The 16,777-nt window shown below is 34.5% G+C and overlaps 1 protein-coding gene across 1 annotated transcript in view; it reads right to left on the bottom strand.

The window, feature by feature from the left end:
* AK9 (adenylate kinase 9) overlaps positions 1-16,777 on the bottom strand; it is a 59,245-nt gene that overhangs the window by 4,192 nt on the left and 38,276 nt on the right. The window contains exons 22-34 of the mRNA XM_066547124.1: positions 14,541-14,659; positions 13,094-13,313; positions 12,199-12,261; positions 11,203-11,409; positions 10,087-10,308; positions 7,214-7,427; positions 6,200-6,401; positions 4,907-5,053; positions 3,471-3,691; positions 2,091-2,287; positions 1,395-1,564; positions 563-661; positions 379-481 (exon numbers count right to left, since the gene is read on the bottom strand). Of these exons, the coding sequence (XP_066403221.1) occupies positions 379-481; positions 563-661; positions 1,395-1,564; positions 2,091-2,287; positions 3,471-3,691; positions 4,907-5,053; positions 6,200-6,401; positions 7,214-7,427; positions 10,087-10,308; positions 11,203-11,409; positions 12,199-12,261; positions 13,094-13,313; positions 14,541-14,659 (2,184 nt within the window). The remainder of the gene's footprint in view (positions 1-378; positions 482-562; positions 662-1,394; positions 1,565-2,090; positions 2,288-3,470; positions 3,692-4,906; positions 5,054-6,199; positions 6,402-7,213; positions 7,428-10,086; positions 10,309-11,202; positions 11,410-12,198; positions 12,262-13,093; positions 13,314-14,540; positions 14,660-16,777) is intronic.

Below are 16,777 nucleotides of genomic sequence, written 5' to 3'. Positions count from 1 at the left end.
CTTAAATTTTTCCAAGTAAGTTTGTGTCTATGCTGGTGTTAAAAGTCAAACTAAAATGTGCTCTTACAAGATATGATAAACAAATAAGTCATAAAATCTATCCTATAATACTGCAGCTTATTATCCCTCTCTGACAGTCTTGTATTTTTTCCATTAAAGCTACAAACATCTGTTATTTTAAAGCTTTAAAAAAATTACTCTCAATTATAACTAAAACATTTTCAATTTAATATAATCTCATTAATAAATATAAGACTCAAATGCATTAAAAGACACTTTTAATAATAAAAATAAACAAAAAAAAACCAAACCAACAACTGAGTGGGATATGCTATATATCACAAAATCATGTTTTAAAATAGAAAAACAAAAACTGGCCTGTTCAAGGTATCCAGGCAAAGGAAGTGTAGTTAATAGCATTGGCTCTTTTTTTGGAGGGAGTTTATGGGGAAGCTTCAGATTCCCATACTTCTCTGGTAACCTAACCAGATATAAAGTAAGCACTTTTAAGATGTATGAACAGTGGCATGATTGAAGATTAAAATGCAGTTAGTGTATTTACCTCATAAACTTCTGAAGTTTTTCTTCACTTTCAAAAATATATACCTTGTCTTGGTATTTTGCTGCATACTCGATATTGCCAGGCACCAGAGTTTCATATCTGAAGAGATGGAGCAAGAATAATTCATTCACAGAAAACATAAAACATAATTTGTGTGGAGTAAATTCATGAGCTATTGCTAGCCTTCTGGTAATTTAGCAAGTGTAGCAACTACAAAAAAAAATAGCAATTGGATCATCTAAGTTTCCACCACATGATGGACAGTTACAAGGTTAAAAATCTCATGGAGTCTCTGCCTAAAATCTGCTTATTAAGGAACTTCTATAGTGCTTCTTTAGAGCTCCTCCATTTAAAATGCCAATCATATTTGTTCAGGAGATTAAAAAGGGATAACATAGAATTGGCTATTATGGTTCTCCTCTGATCATAAATTCTTGCACACTGAGGAAATCTGTGTCATTTTATGGTAGAGCTTTATGGATCTCTACAAAAATCATAATAGGTAGTTTTGCATCTACTAGGGATTTATGAGATTTCTTTTAACCTTTGAAGTGTTATAGAGATAGAGAGAATTCAAACTATATCTGCCCATCTTCATCATGAAAGACACCAAACCAACACAGATTCTTGTAGAACCTGTAGCCATGTAAGTTTTAAAAGGTGATTTTATCTTGATTTCCAAAGCCACAGGTGCAATGTAGAGAATTGCAATTGCTTTTCCTGTCTAAATCCTGAACAACATTAAAAAGTACTTTGAAAGTATTTCCTCATTAATGCATTAATATAGGACACATATTCTGTAATTCAGATTATGAAAACTCTAGTGACATACCTCTGTTTTCCATCTAGGTAAGTGACTGGACAGTATCCCTGCATTTCAGGCTTTACAGGGAATAAGGCCTTCACTTCTGCTGCAGTCAATTTCTTTGGTAGCATATGTGGGGGTGGCAGAGGGTGAGATGCCAGTGATGATACATAAACCTCAGGTTTGATCAAGAATTTCTGCAGGAAAAAAAAAGTTTTTATAATGAAAGAAATGAAAGAAGCACTATAGGACTGTTAGTCAAACTCCAGAGGACTGGCTCACACAGTTTAGATACCTATTTTTTCTACAATGCAACAATGTGTTGGCATTGCTGTTGCTCTTGGGTAATTTCTTTTCCAAAATCTCTCAGCTGAAGTAGTCACTATTCACCCACCATCCATCACTATCTACTGCTATCATAAGCCACTTTCTAACCCAGTCTCTCCACAACAGATAAAGAAAGGAGAAAGTTACTGTTTTCAAATGAATGTTTGGTCTGTGACAATTTGTAAGACGAGCTTTAGTTTAATGGTGCCTGTGCTTGATTTTGTCTGCCTAGACACTTGATAGCAGAAGTATGCAGAACAAAAGCTTGAATGCTAACAACAGTGGTCTAATTCAAGTTGCATATTACCTATTTCTGTATGGAATCAAAGAATCTAAGCAACAATGTTCCCTCTTTTCATAATCCCCTCCTTTTTGACCTGCTTTTTTGATACGCACTTCCAGTTCTTCCTGTGAAGCCATTCTGTAATAGCGCCCCTGAAACTCAGCAGCAAACTCCAGTGAGGGGCTTACAGAGCAGTCAACCAGTTCACCTTTCTCTGCAAGGCTGACAGGACAGTACTGTCCACACTCCCCCAGCTGCCCCTGCAGTTCCTGGGGAGTGATACATAAACCAGCAATGCTGGCTGCTTTTCCTGTTAATGAAAGCAATTAATGATAACATTTAATTTATGAGAGACATAGAAACATCTAACAATTCTACTCAGGAATACTACAGTCTAGAAAGTAATAATTTGAAATTTATATGAGATAATGAGAACTAAAGCAGCAATTTGATAATAAAATGAAGTTGTAACTCATTTTACCAATTAATTTTAATAACATTTTTTAGCATGTAAGAAATATAATAATTATTAATGGTGTGGGATACTCTGCATGCTCAGCTTATTGGTCTGTTCTTTTTTATGATTTATTGTTTCACTCCTTTGTGTTACTAAGGGTCATTTAAACTATTATTTTATGTCTTTACATTGGTGGAAATGAGTACAAGGTGTGATGAAAGCCTCCCCTTTTATTCATCCATATCTTGCAGATGCTACAGTCTATCTGGAGGAAATACATTCAAAATCTTTAATAAAATGTCATCTCAAAACCAAATTACTTAAAAATCATGCTTTTTCAAGCTTGATGTGTAAAAGTTAAGTGTATTTTAATATTTTTGATTATGACTCCAATTTTTAAGATGGGTGCAGCCACAGAGCTGTAAAAATTAAACCCAAAAGGTGGATAAAGATAAGGAAGTATATTTGCCCTTCAGAGGAATTCTAGTTAAATAGTACAGACATGTTTAAAAGGCATATTTAATCCTGACCAGTGCTGACAGACAAAAAGTCAAGTGGGAACTGTGCCATTTTAGAATAAAGTGGTCTTCTTCACAAAGCAGAGAAATTAACTCAGATGGCATATTTAAGCTTATTTCTAGATTTTAAATTAACATCTTCTCTATCCCTTCCTCTTCCTTCACTAACACTAAAGTGAAGGTGCAAGTTAGAGTTCCCCTTGTACCTTTGGAGTACTCTTTGTGATTTACCACCCAGTGTTGCCAGATCTACCATGGACCAAGGACTCTGACTTCCTTTAGCAGACTCCTGTTACCCTGTTCTTGGGAGGATGACCTCAGACTACCCTGTATTGGCTTTGCGTTCACTCTTTTCAAGAGATCTCTTCAAGATCTCTGCAGATGAGATTGAAGAATTTAATGGTATATATGTGGCCAAGAATTAGCCACATCCACAGAAAGTTGAAGTTGTCATGTACATAGTACACTGCAGCTTTTTAAAGGAAGAAATATTCTGGGAAACTCTGTTATTTTTTTACCTTCTTTTCTTCTTTCCAGGTATATCTGGATTTGTTTAACAACCAACTGAACTTCTTGCAGAACCGTCTTCCAGACCCTCCATTTGCTATGATTGGCATCAATCACACACCAGTTCTGATGTTCCTTCATATAGTAAGTTCTAATATCATCAATGTGTTGTTTATAGCAGGAATTTTTAATAGCTAAAATCTGTGGGCTGTCATGTTCAGGATAAGGAAGTCTAAAGAGAATGAATAATAACAGTGATTTAAATCTGAGGATTAGATAATTTCATTGAATTTCAGGTGTAAATTCTAGAATTCACTGGAAGTTCATTTTACAAAATTTTGCTTATTTGACATTGTAGAACATATTTGAGAAATAAAAATTTCTTTTTAAGAATACTACCAGCTACATTGAAAAGCAGTGTACTTATGATCAGACAGTCCTGTTCAAAAATGAAGAACAAAACTTTTTCTATTTATGTCCCAAATACAACACAATAATTATTTTGCAAAGGATTTGAAATGTATCAACACATATTACCTGAGATACACTACAAATACACCATTAAATGGCACCCTGATATTGCACACTTGATTTGTACTTAAGCCTATGAAATATAATTAGTTTGGTATTTAAAATTAAGTTTAAAGTAAATACTTTCAAAAACACATCTTTGATTTAATTTTTTTGCAATGCAAATTGTCTTTAGTCTTTTAGTAAGCAATTTAACATTGTACTGATTACTTGATAAAAAGAAAGATACAAAAAGAAAAGGACAAAATGAAAGAGGCATGCAATAATGCTCCAAGCTATCTGGAACTTCTTAGAAATACTTCTTCTAATGAGAAACAGGTTCTTACACAATTTAATTTTAAGGTGAATGTTCTGTTCTTTTTCATTCTCTGTCTGCTTATAAACTACTTACTGTTCTTCCTCAAAAACAACCAATGGCTCTTTAAACAGAATATTTATCTTCTCAGAAGAACAAAGAAGGGAACAAACTGAATTGAAAAGCTTAGAAGTCCTGAATTCTATACACTACTAAATATGCATTAGTTTCATAGTTTTAAAAGAACTCTGATTAAGTTTTTAAAAGAGAGATTATTAGATGAAGTATCAATATATTTTATAATAATAATTGATGAAAAATAAATTTCAGCAGCAGAGAGAAGTGGTAACATTTCTGATGTACAGTTGCATTAAACCACTTAAACTAAGCAGTGGGTGCACAGCATTGCACATTTGTAATCTCAGGCATGCAACTGAAGGATCTGGCCAGAGCATGCCCCAAACACCTTACATCCCTACTATTTCTCTCTATGGAAATCAAAGCATTAGAAAGGAGAGGGACTGGTTCCCATGTTTTTCATATGTGCACTGAGGCACATAAATAGAGATACTACAATATTGTGTAGAAAATTTAAAAATTTGTATCAGGGAGTATTACTACCGGTTTGATCTTTCCTTATCCAGCAGCGCTCTTCTGAACACTTCCTTTGTATCCATATCTAATTCAAAGATTTTCACTGGAATTATCCTAGTTGATTCCAAGAGATTTATGTGGGCTCTTGTTAGAGGATATCCATCCATTACAACTCTGCACACAAACAGAAACAGAAAAATAGTTTTGAAGAAACTCACTAAGAAGTGAGTTTCCAATCAACCAGTGAGTCTATGTCTATTTCTAGTACATTTTCCATAGAGACAAAAGTCTACACCCATGCAGTTATCACTGCTCTCACTTGACAGGCACATTCTTCACTCCTAAGAATTTACAATCAAATTTAAAAAATCAAGTAGGCAGAAGAAGAAATAGTAATCAGAAAAGGAAATGTACAAAGGGCAAAAGGTAAGTGGATGGCTGGGACTTATAAAAATATTCTGACACATCAATCATTCAGAAACATAATTTTAACTATGAGAAGTCTCCATGTGGATTGGGAGGAGCAGTTTTTAAAGTGGTAAGTAAAATTATTTACTACAGTATTTGAAGAGTTTTTATAATCATACTGAAGAAGAAATGGTTTTTCATATTAGGAAATACTGGAACAAAATATACTGAAATAATATTCCAGGATATAACATCAAAGAGAAGCTGAAAGAATTCTGATCTCAAGCACAAATAATTTTCAGAGATTATTGCAGAATTGCCTTTCTCTGTAACAGTTCTCCTTTTTGAGAAGAGAAGTTGAATTTCATGAAATACTGATGATAAAGCTTTTTAAGTCTGCCCAGTTTCAAAGATGTTTCAGTGGGGGAGAAAGAGCCTAGGATTACCTATGAATGAGGTGATAAGACTCACTGGTTTCAGTTCCTCCTTAATAACTTCAGTTGGTAAGAAAACAAAAAAAACCCCTGAGTATTGAAACAGCCTGTTCGATCAAAGAGCATCAGGTGTGTCCAAGTTGGTTCTGGAGATGGCATAAGAGAGACCAAATAGTGCTTCTCAAAGGATAGTAGAAGATACTGGCTTATTGACTGAAAAAAAAAGTAACTGTCATAAAGTTTATTACTTCGATGTACTGAAATAAAGTTACTTGGAAATTGCAGAAAATTCTGCTTCAGTCTCATTTCCCAGAGATATTGTAAAAAAAAATCTCCTTTTGTACAGATTTTTTTTTTAATGCAGAAACCACTGATGTGTTTTAGTGAAATTGTTCTACAGCAGTAACATGGGAATCCATGCCTATGAAGAGACTGACATGTCTTGGAGAAACCCCCAAAACCCCAAGAAAACTCTTACCCAGTGGGATTATCCATGTGATTTAGCAGAGCCACATTTAGAGCCTGGATGGCCAATTCATCAGGCACGGTGAGTCCTTGGAGAAGGTGGGACTGTACCTTAAGTGCCAGCTCGCTCTCTGGCTGGCTGTTTAGCACAAAGCGGATGGCATCTCCTAGGGACAGGCGCAGGAACCCATAAACACTCGCAAGTCTCTGGGCAACTGCAAAATATTTCCATTTCAAGTCACAACTTTGAAGGTAAGTAACATCACAATCTGGCATATGCACAGGGCATACTAACACTATTCAATTTAGAACAAATCTCAGCAGATATAGTCAATATTATCAGAGTGTGTTAGAAAATATGCCTCCATTGCTGTTCCTCTTACAGAACAGCCCATCAGCTACCTCATTTATCCAGGAAATGGGAAATATGCTAAAATTTCATCCTAAATATGAAATCATTTGAACCTGTCTCTTTTCTTCCTAACATCCTATTCTAATCAATAACTATAGTTTAAAATTAATATCCTCCTCCTCCAATAAAAGGCAAAAACGTGTGGATTGATAGAATCATGGAGGAGGAAGGGAAGGGAGAGGGATGGAAATCTTGGGCACTTTTTAATCTAGAAATTTCAAAACAGACTGGGGAGTAGGGAGTTTGGGGTCTTCATCCTTGATCCTAGGACTATTTCTCCACTTTACATTAGCTTATATTGACTCAAAAAAGTAAGAAACAATTATAAAATAATAATAAATAATACAAAGGATATAAATAGCATAAGTCCAGTTTTTCTAAATACAAGTCCAAGTCACTAACGTCTTAAGGATCTGGGATAAAATTCAGATGAACAATGCATAACTATCAGACTGTCAAATGAGACACCACAGAATGTTACAAAAAGAATTTGTGCCCAGCAAGAAAAGCAGGAAGACCAGCAATATAAATGGTTTATGTTTTTTAATAGCAGTAAGGACAGATACAGCTTCAGTCATTAAAAAATGAGTTTTTTAAATAGATAACTGCTCATACCTGTAGTCTTTCCAGACTTTGGAAGTCCCACAATTGCAATCTTTACTGGCACAGATTGCTTAGGTTTTGGCTGACAAATATATTTGATGGGATTTGTCATAAATGTTTCTTTATTTTCTTTACTTGAAAAGAAATAAATATATTGTCGATGGATTACTGGAAAGACTGTGCTTTCATCCCTTTGCTGTGGCTTGATCACATCTCCTTGGCTTAACTGTGTAATATACAAAATGAGAATCAGTTAATTAGGTTTGACAAAGCCTTTTCTTCCTCCATCCCAGAGAAGTGGCTTTATAGGCAGATAGAGGAGTACCAACCATATGACACAAACCATCAAAGCATTCTAAAATTCACATATATGGACATAATATTTTGCTCAAATCTGAGAAACTTCTGTACCTACACTTCTTGTTCAAAAAGATGAAAGAAACATTTAAGACAGAAAGAATACTTGCTATTTCCAGTAGGTGGTACCGTAACACTTTATATGTCTGTCAAGATAGTGTAGTCAAAGATGAACAAAATAGTTTTTTTAATTTTCAAAGAAGAAAGAGAATAATTTTATTCCTCAGTGAATTAAACTCACCTGCCTGCCTGCCAATAGAAAATACACTGAGAATATTGTATTCACCAGAAGTCATATACAAATGAAGAAAATGTAAAAAGATATCAATAGTTACATTATGGTCAAGTGAAAAACCACAAGATAAGTTGAAAAAGTTATTGGAAAAATACATGCACTGCTGATTAAATCTTTTCAAACACATCAGACAGCCCACTAAAAAGTCTGCAGTGTTGATGGATCATTGACATGTAAGAGATGCAATTGGCAGAAATAGTCATTGAAGTAATACCAGATTAATTCCTTGCACTACTCTTCTCTATGGAAAAACTTACTCATGTCCCTGTTGCAGTCCTTCTTAGAAGAACTGTCTTAAAGTGTCAATAAAAGATGCTTTAAAACAAAATATAGAAAAGCAGTATGTAGAAAAATTGCCCAGGCAGCATTCACCTTACTATTCTAAGGGGACTCAGAAATGTAATTCTGAGTAATGTGTAACATTGACCTTTCTTCAACAAAAGAACGAAGATGAGAAAATTAGCATTTTAAAAAAAGTTTTTTCCTCCAGCATACAACCTGACAAAAATAGTCCAGTAAATCTCACTCTGTACTGAGCAAACTGAAATACACTAAGGAAAAAACCACAGAAGTTACATGCATACATTTCAAATAATGGGGAAGAGCCAACTCAGCTTCTTGTCAAGGAAAATCATACATCACAAATCTATTACTATTCTTTGAAGGAGTCAGTAAGGTTGGTCTGGTTATTACTGCTAGAGCTGGGGCTGTTCTGCTGTGTACCATTGTCCTGCCAGACTCTTCTCATACCCTTAGGTTCCTATTCCTGGATCAAGTCATTTCAGGGTGCTTGCTCTCAATTTATGGGATTTCATGAGTCTGTTCTACTGCATATCTGCTTCCATTCCTCACTCAGCTCATAATGTTTATTCTCTGCTTATCTAATCAGTGGCATAACTACTTCCCCTCCCCCCCAAATTTAATCTCAAAGTAACTGGAATATACTCAATCTGCCTTTCTACTCCAAAATTTCCAGTCTGTTATAAATTTTAAAATTTCTATTATTATCCTAAAATGCCCTCAAAGTGATCCTATTTCCCTTTCATTTTTATCAGCTTGTACAATTTCACTGTCAGCACACCACTCTTATTTTACCCAATAACTTCCTATGACCTCTTTCTTCTGACTGAATTGTACTTTTTGGTTGGTAAAAAGCACTGTATAGAACAAAGGAATGAAGTGGAGAAATGGAATACAAAAATCTGGTGAAACCTGACAGAACGAAGTGCAAGAAGTAGGGTGTAGAGATTAATTACAATTAAACACATAAACTGTGGTTCAGTAGTGGGAAATTATGTAAATGTAGACATAGGTACATACTTCTTTTAGTATGTACCTAGATTATTAGATGCTGCCATGAAAAAGAATGAAGATTCTGATCCTAAGGTTAAAGAGAGATGTGATCTGGAACAGGTGAAAACTCAACATGACACTATACAAACGGGAATAAAATGGTTTGATTAATTGGCATAGAAAAATGAAGGCCAAAATATGTTTCCTTCGGGGGCTTTGTGCTTTCTGTATGTTGTTCACTGGACTTTTTTTCAATTAATCTTCCTTTTAAATTTTTATTTACTCACAATCCAATCAGCTTTTATTTCTACCATTAAACCAAAAGAATTACCTGAGAACATTTCATTTCCTACCTTGGGGATAGTGATAAGTACTTTCTGACCTCAATTTTCCAGATCTCTAGTAAAATACCACGGAAATAGATCTGTTGCTCTTCAAAAATTTTAAATTTTGACAGGAAAGAATTATTGCTGATGAATTAAGTACATCTAACATTTTTTGCCACTACTAGATTTGGTGGTCAGTTGTGTGTGTGGCTTCTTACAAATTCATATTCTAAATCCTTTCCGTTTGTTCTCACTACTATTGTAAGGTTTTAAGACCTTCTATGTTGTCCTGTGTTTTGTGTATCGTTAAGTTAGGCATTTCTTTCTGATTCAATGCCACCTTTAATCATGTCACCAATGACAGTGTAACAAATTTTACTAAATGCTTTTCAGCCTTAAATTAGCTGCAACACTGAAAAGACCAACACCTTTCATTATTACTGCTTGCTGTATTTTCTGTATATTCAGTCATGTAATTTTGATTCAGTAATGTAATTTTCATTAAATATTTCTGGTATTAGTTGCTACTGTCTGATAACATCTTGTTAATGTGAAATGCATTTTTAAAGAGTGTCAACTCTTGAACACATTCTTCAGCCATTTAAGAACATTACCTTGACTGGATCCCACTGACCAAAAGAACTTCGTAATTTATATGAGTAAACTAGCATCTTCTGTGCAAGTGGCAAACTTATTGGGTAACATTTCTCAAAAATGCTCCTGCGGTTTTCCACTAGGGGTTTCAGCTTTTTGTATATTTGGTAGCACACAACACGAGGCTTCCGTCCTCCATTGATCTCAACTGGCGGTATTTGTAACTTTTCAACCAGTTCTTCCTGGTTAAGAAAACAAAATGAAATATTAGAATCATAAATGCAATCAGATTTTTAATAAAGACTGATGGCAAGATTTTCTGTGAACTATCAAGGATTTCCTGAGCATGTTCTCAGTCAACATAAATCAGCAAAGTTTGGTGGGAATTAGTCTTCCTGCCCACTGAAGTTTAAACTTCTATATTAGGTGTCACACTGCTACAATATTGTATTATTATCTGGTTTTGAAAACCTTCTCTCTAGTCAGTGGATAGAGCTTCTTTTAACTCGTGATTAGTTTCTTTCTGTAGTGAAGTACTTTGTAGATAATAAACAAATGTTACTGATCTACCTACTGCTTTAGATGTGGCATTAGCGTTGCAGATATCTGGTGTTAGATCAGGTTACCTTGCCATAGGCAACTGCACTGATTTCAAGAAAATTATGTCACTAGGTGTGGGAATGGTGCCAAACACCTCGTATCTTAACCGAGATTAGATTTGGATTTTTTCATTACATTTGGTTTCATCACCAACAACTAGGATCTGCATTAAAAAATAGAGGTGTCTAATAAGAGTTTTGCCTCAAAACTTATTTTGAAATACTGCTCATACATTCACAACTCTCTAGGTTGGTTGCCGGTGTCAACTGACCTATCAAAAATGAAATGACACCAAGATTGAATAGGTCTACCCAAAAGCTTCCTTTTTTTTCCCTCTACTATATTAGTAGTATAAATTATATATTCTTTCAAGTTTATACCTTCTCAGTACAGTCTTCATCTTGTTCACATACTTAGATCATGAGTACAGAAGCACAGTTATTTAGGCACTATAATTTTTAAATGTGAAAAATAAATATGGAAATTCTTCTTCATGTGATCATATATTTTAACAAAATAAGCAGCGGTATCACTACCTGCACACTTTGTAATCCTTCTAATTCTGATTCAAACCTCTCTGAAATCTCATTTTGCATGCGCTCAACAGCATCTTCTTCATTTTCTTCTTCTTCTGGTTCTTCCTCTTCTTCTTCTTCTAAAAACTCTTCTGCAAGTATAGCTTCAATATCTTCATCCTCCTCCTCCTCCACAGTAGCTTCGTCATTATCCTTATCTGCTAAAGCCTATAAAGAGAAAATATTTTGTTGTTTCATGTCTATGATACAGATATTTTGAAGGAACATATGGTATTCTTGTCTCTTTTTAAATTAAAAAAAGCCATTGATTCAACTAAACCTCATTTTGGGATATCCTTTATCATATGTAAAAAATCTAGTAAATTCTAGAATCTTATTTCAGGAGAAAATACAGCAGTATTGCATAGTGCATACGGTGAAGCATCATACCAGTTCCAAGAGTACTTTAAAAACCTGAAGAGCTACACTGCAGTTTTGATGAGTGTTTTTTCATACATGGTATTGTAGTTTGACAGGACTTTGTTACAAACAAGCATGTTTGATGAAAGTGTAGCTGACAGAATATCATGAGCAGTCAAGTAATACATTAATGCATTCATAAATATATTGTAATTGACTTTGGTAATCCTGGTACAGTCCTATTCTGGATTAACCATGGATTTGACAGTGTACTTAAAGGCACATGCCTAATTTCAATTAGTGGTGCTACTCTTATGCTTATAAATGAGATACTTTAAACACATTCATAAGTATTTTCCTGAATTGAAGCATATATGGAGAATTCTTTTAAAATAGTCTTTAGTCTTCATGAATCCATATTTTCTAAAGCAATCCAAACATAATATAAAATTATTTTTGAAAGTTGAAGTTTCTGGCAGTTTATCATAATTTTACTTTTCTACATTGTCCTGAACTCTGTGACTAAAAGCTCTAGAAAATTCTATGGTAAGAATGTCAATGCTTCTATTTAAAAACTGTCTTATTAGGTTTTCTTACCTCCTGCTTCTTTTTCTGTTGCTCTGCTAAAAGTTCTTCTCTTCTTCTGGCAATCTTCTCATTCTGTTGGTGAAAAAAAGATGTAAAAAGACTGATGATACTTCCTAATAAAAACTCCCCTCTGAAAATTGGTAATGTAACCTATAATTAACACTTTTCTTTCCACCTGAAATTCTGTTCCAGTTGGTTCTAATGTTAAAAAATACTATCTAGAGTTTGAAATGTTGCAGACCAGATATAACTCTCTACTAGGCGAACATGTAAGCATATTTTTGAAAAACTAATATGGCAATTTCTGAGATTGATATTAGAGGAATAAAAAAGACTGTGATTCTTATCCCACTGAAAATATAGTAATAGGTTTATTGGTAAACTACAGAGTTTCTAAATTTATAGGTGGTTTCTATAGGTGGTTTTCACCCATTTGGAAAAGGGTGACTGAGTATGGTGGTAAATGTGTGGTGTTCCCCTTTGACTGTTTAGAGATATTAATGGTATTGTATAAGTCTTGTCCCAAATTCTGTTGTCCTAACTTAGTGTCGGCTGCTCTGTAGTAATTATGCTCAGACTTTTTCTGATATTATATGTGAAGTATTTCTCACTTTTACACAAAGTGAGGAACCTTGAAAATATTACATGTGCCAGTTGTAAATGTCTGCATAGAGGCTTCAGGTTACCTCAACCAATTTGTAACCTGTTCAACAGTAGGTCCAGCTTCATTAGAATGGGACACAGAGTTCCTACACTAAGCCTAGGAATGCTGGGAACGTGCAGCACTTTTTCTCCTGGCTCCAATACCTGTGTGCTCTTCACAGCTTTGGGAGATTCAGAATCTGTGTTCAGACATCTCCTGTAGAAACAACAACAAAAAAATAACATAGGGCTGAAAACTTACCCTTATTTTTGCTTTTAGTTCCTTCAGCTTCTTTTTATATTCCTTTTTTTTAAGCTGTTTTTCTTTCCATTTTTTCAGACGTGGAGGAAAAAGACGGTTAAGAATGTCACCTTCTTCTACTTGAATATAAATAGCAATATCAGGACAGAGTCCTCGTTCTGACAAATAGCTGGCTTCATCTAAAGTACGGGGGAAGCCATCCAGTATAAAGCCTGTGGACCTAATTGGAAAATATTTATTATTACACACTGTAGTTCGAAGTGCAACACAATGAACATGTAATTATTTTGGAAAAACCCACAAACCCTCCCATATTAAATGCATTTATTAGGAGCAAAATTTTAAAAATACTCTCAGCTAGTTTATTTTGACAATGTCAAAATAAAAACTGGTATTTTGTTGTGTATTTTAATTAGTGTACTTACAAATTAGTTTCTTCTGAGGTTTTAATGTGCAATGCTTAAATATTTTTAAAGAACTTAAAAACCCAAAACTCGAGTCCTCAGACTTGCTTGTGTGACTCTAAAACCAATACATCTTAGGCACTGGTCTCAAAAAAGAGAAGGTGCCCCAAACACTTTTCTGGTAACAACTCTCAAAGAAAGCTTGTACCTGAAAATTTATGTTTCTTCTGTAGTATAAGATGAGAAATTGGCCATTGAGCATGATTTATATTTCTCTTCCTGCATATGTTAAAAACAAGTCAGTTATACCTGGAAAGCTCTATGGCTTATTGGAGCTCTTACAATTTTGAATTAGATGAGTATTTAGGTAAGGGTAAATGTTGTGTTGATAAGAAGCTAATATTCACATTTATTACTTTAGGCTTTAACAGGACACATTGTAAAATTGCAGAAAACCAAAGAAGCTAGAAGAAGAGGAAGTGGAGGAAAGAAAAGATAGCCCTGGATGCTGTGGGGAAGAAGAATACAACACAGTATAGTTTAGTGGTGTAATACATTGTGATGTGATATAATACACTATAATTTAATACAATATAATAATACAACATTATGCATAAGGCTGGGTAATTTTTTGTCTTGGTGCATTCCTTTTTTCCTAGAACTGATCTCCCTGTTTTTACACTGTGTAGAGAACCATTGTCCCCTATATGTACTCAGGACAAAAATTACATAAAAATATAAATAGTTTGTTTTCGTCTCTATCCTGTAAGACCATGAAAACTACCCAGCTCTTTAGGAGAGTTCAATTCAGGTGTGCCCAATACTTTAATCCAATCCTGTGTGCAGCATATGAAACATGATATTACTGTCAAAATATCAATTAAAATAATACAACAAAACCAAGACTGACAGGTAGGTCATTACTCATAAAAAGTACAAAAGCATCGAAATAATCTCTGTGATAGTTATTCACAATTGTGGACACAATGGATGATATACTTCCTAAAATTAATTAGAGAAAGAGAGAATTTAATTACAGTTACCGGAATGGCTCTTTCTTCCACCAGTCAGGAACAATCTTGTCAAGGACTTCTGGAGGCAGCTCTGTATTACCCATTAGATTTGCTTTGATTGCCCGTTCCTCATCAGTTAATTCCACTTCCTTTATGTAAAGAAAATCCACCAAAAATGGATGAAATGAAAAAAACCCCAAAAACCAAAATCAACCAACCAACCAAAACCAGAAAAAAGTATCTACTGGACACATTGTTTTTTGCTAAGTAGAGTACTGTCTTCATTTGACTTAAACTAGCAGAAACAAACTCATTGAATCATACTACATTATACATTTTAGGCAATCCCCTAAAATTAGGGCAATTGCTGCTGTATGAGTTTTAATGAAACCTAAAATCAAGCCCAAATTTTAAGTATTTAATTATACACATGCTCAATTCAGAGGAATAGAAACTGAAATGAGCATAGTTTCTCCTAATTGCCTACAAGCAGTTTCCACTTGGCTATACATGTTCCCATGCTGGAAGACTACCTGCACTACATCAGAATGTTTTTTCACTTTTGAAAGCAGCTATTATATTTGGATGGATGAAAAAAAAAATGTTGAAGAAGGATATATAAGGTTATTGAATATAGGCAGAAGAACAGATAGCAGACAGATAGCATTGTTCTATACAACAGTAGTAGTATTAATGACTAGTCAAATGCAGAGTATTCAAATGCCAAATCAAACTACTAAATTATTGTGGAAAACTATTAGGGTTTTTTCCCAGAATATATAACTCTGTGAGATTGCTATGGTTGAGGATGCATTTCTCATAGAATGGCTTCCTGACACAGACTGTGGTAAAAATATTGAAAAGATGGTATAGTTAGTTTTCATAATTAGTTTACACAATTAACATATCAAGAATCAAAATGTGTCTGATATCAAAAAGCCACAGCTGAATAAGAATTCCTAGGCCTGACATCTATTCTGATAATGTAGCCAAAAGAACCTGAGAATATGCTGGAAGTCACAGCTCTAATGTAGTGTGTATGAGTAATATTTTCTCTAGTGCCTGACACAGTACATATATTTAAAGATGTTTGTATGACAGAAGATGCCTAAGTAGACAAAGTGGTAGCCAGATTTGCAACACAGAAGCATCTTGAAAGAAATGTGTGAAGTGGGAGGAAACAGTTAAACATAAAAAAATGTATCACTGACATCACCACTGCTAGAGAGAAGTAGGAATGGTGTTTGTATGAGATAAAAGAGAAGAAGCACAAGATGTATATTGCAGGTAGAAAAAAGAGAACACCCCACAGAGCAGTGATTTAAAGGACAAGGTTTCCCTCCAGACCTGTCAATGATGTGGCACTAAAACAACAAGGATGATATCTTTTTGCTGAACTTCCCAGACTGCATGGTATATTTTTGTTTGCCTTTAGTGGTTTTGCTTTGAACATTATAGCTGACCTTAAGCTTTGACAGATAAACTTGTACTGTCTTGTGCCAAGAGAATGATACAACGGAATTTAATGAAATTTTGCAGAATTGGAGGGTCAGTGAAAAATAAGATAGTCAGACAGACCAGTGGCATTCATATTCAGAGAAATGCCTGGGAACTCTACAACCTTGGAAATTATCCTCTAGAGTTTTGTTCAAGGACCAATGAATGGGTTTCTAAAATGAACTGAAATTGTATGAGCTGTGCTTAGGTCACAGCATTAGATTAAGCACTTTAAAAGAAGTATGAGGAAAAAAAATACTAAGTTGAAGATTGCTTCCCAGCAGATATAAAGATGACAAGGAAAAAATAATAACAGAAATGCCTTTGTGTAAGACATGTATTTATGCCAAAAAAAAAAAATTGAGTGAGAGCCAGCTACAACCATCAGTGCCAGGAACACTTGCCATATTTTTGGCTGCGATGACAAAGATGTAAAAGAAACTGACTTTTTGAACGAACCCCCTCTTTGATTTTAATGAAAACCTGGATTTTTGTTCTGACATCCATGATTTTGATCTGTGCTCTATCTGTGCTGAAGCATTTGCTTCCAATATTACCTGCTCTTGTATTATTTCATCAGAACACTACCTTCCAAGTTACTTGTTCCACTTCTCAAGATAGTAGAGTGGCCTTTAATGTACCTTTGGCAGCTCTTTCAGCACCTGCATTGACCCATTGACTGTATATGTCCAGTTTACATAAATTATCCCAAATTTGATCCTATTCTGGTTTTGAGCAGTACCATTTTTTACCCAGGCTTTCCTGTTAGA

The sequence above is a fragment of the Molothrus aeneus genome, chromosome 3 (genome assembly GCF_037042795.1).
Source record: "Molothrus aeneus isolate 106 chromosome 3, BPBGC_Maene_1.0, whole genome shotgun sequence".
Classification (NCBI taxonomy): Eukaryota; Metazoa; Chordata; class Aves; order Passeriformes; family Icteridae; genus Molothrus; species Molothrus aeneus.
The sequence above is the reverse complement of the archived record's forward strand: the minus strand, read 5'-3'. Positions and strand labels throughout refer to the sequence as shown.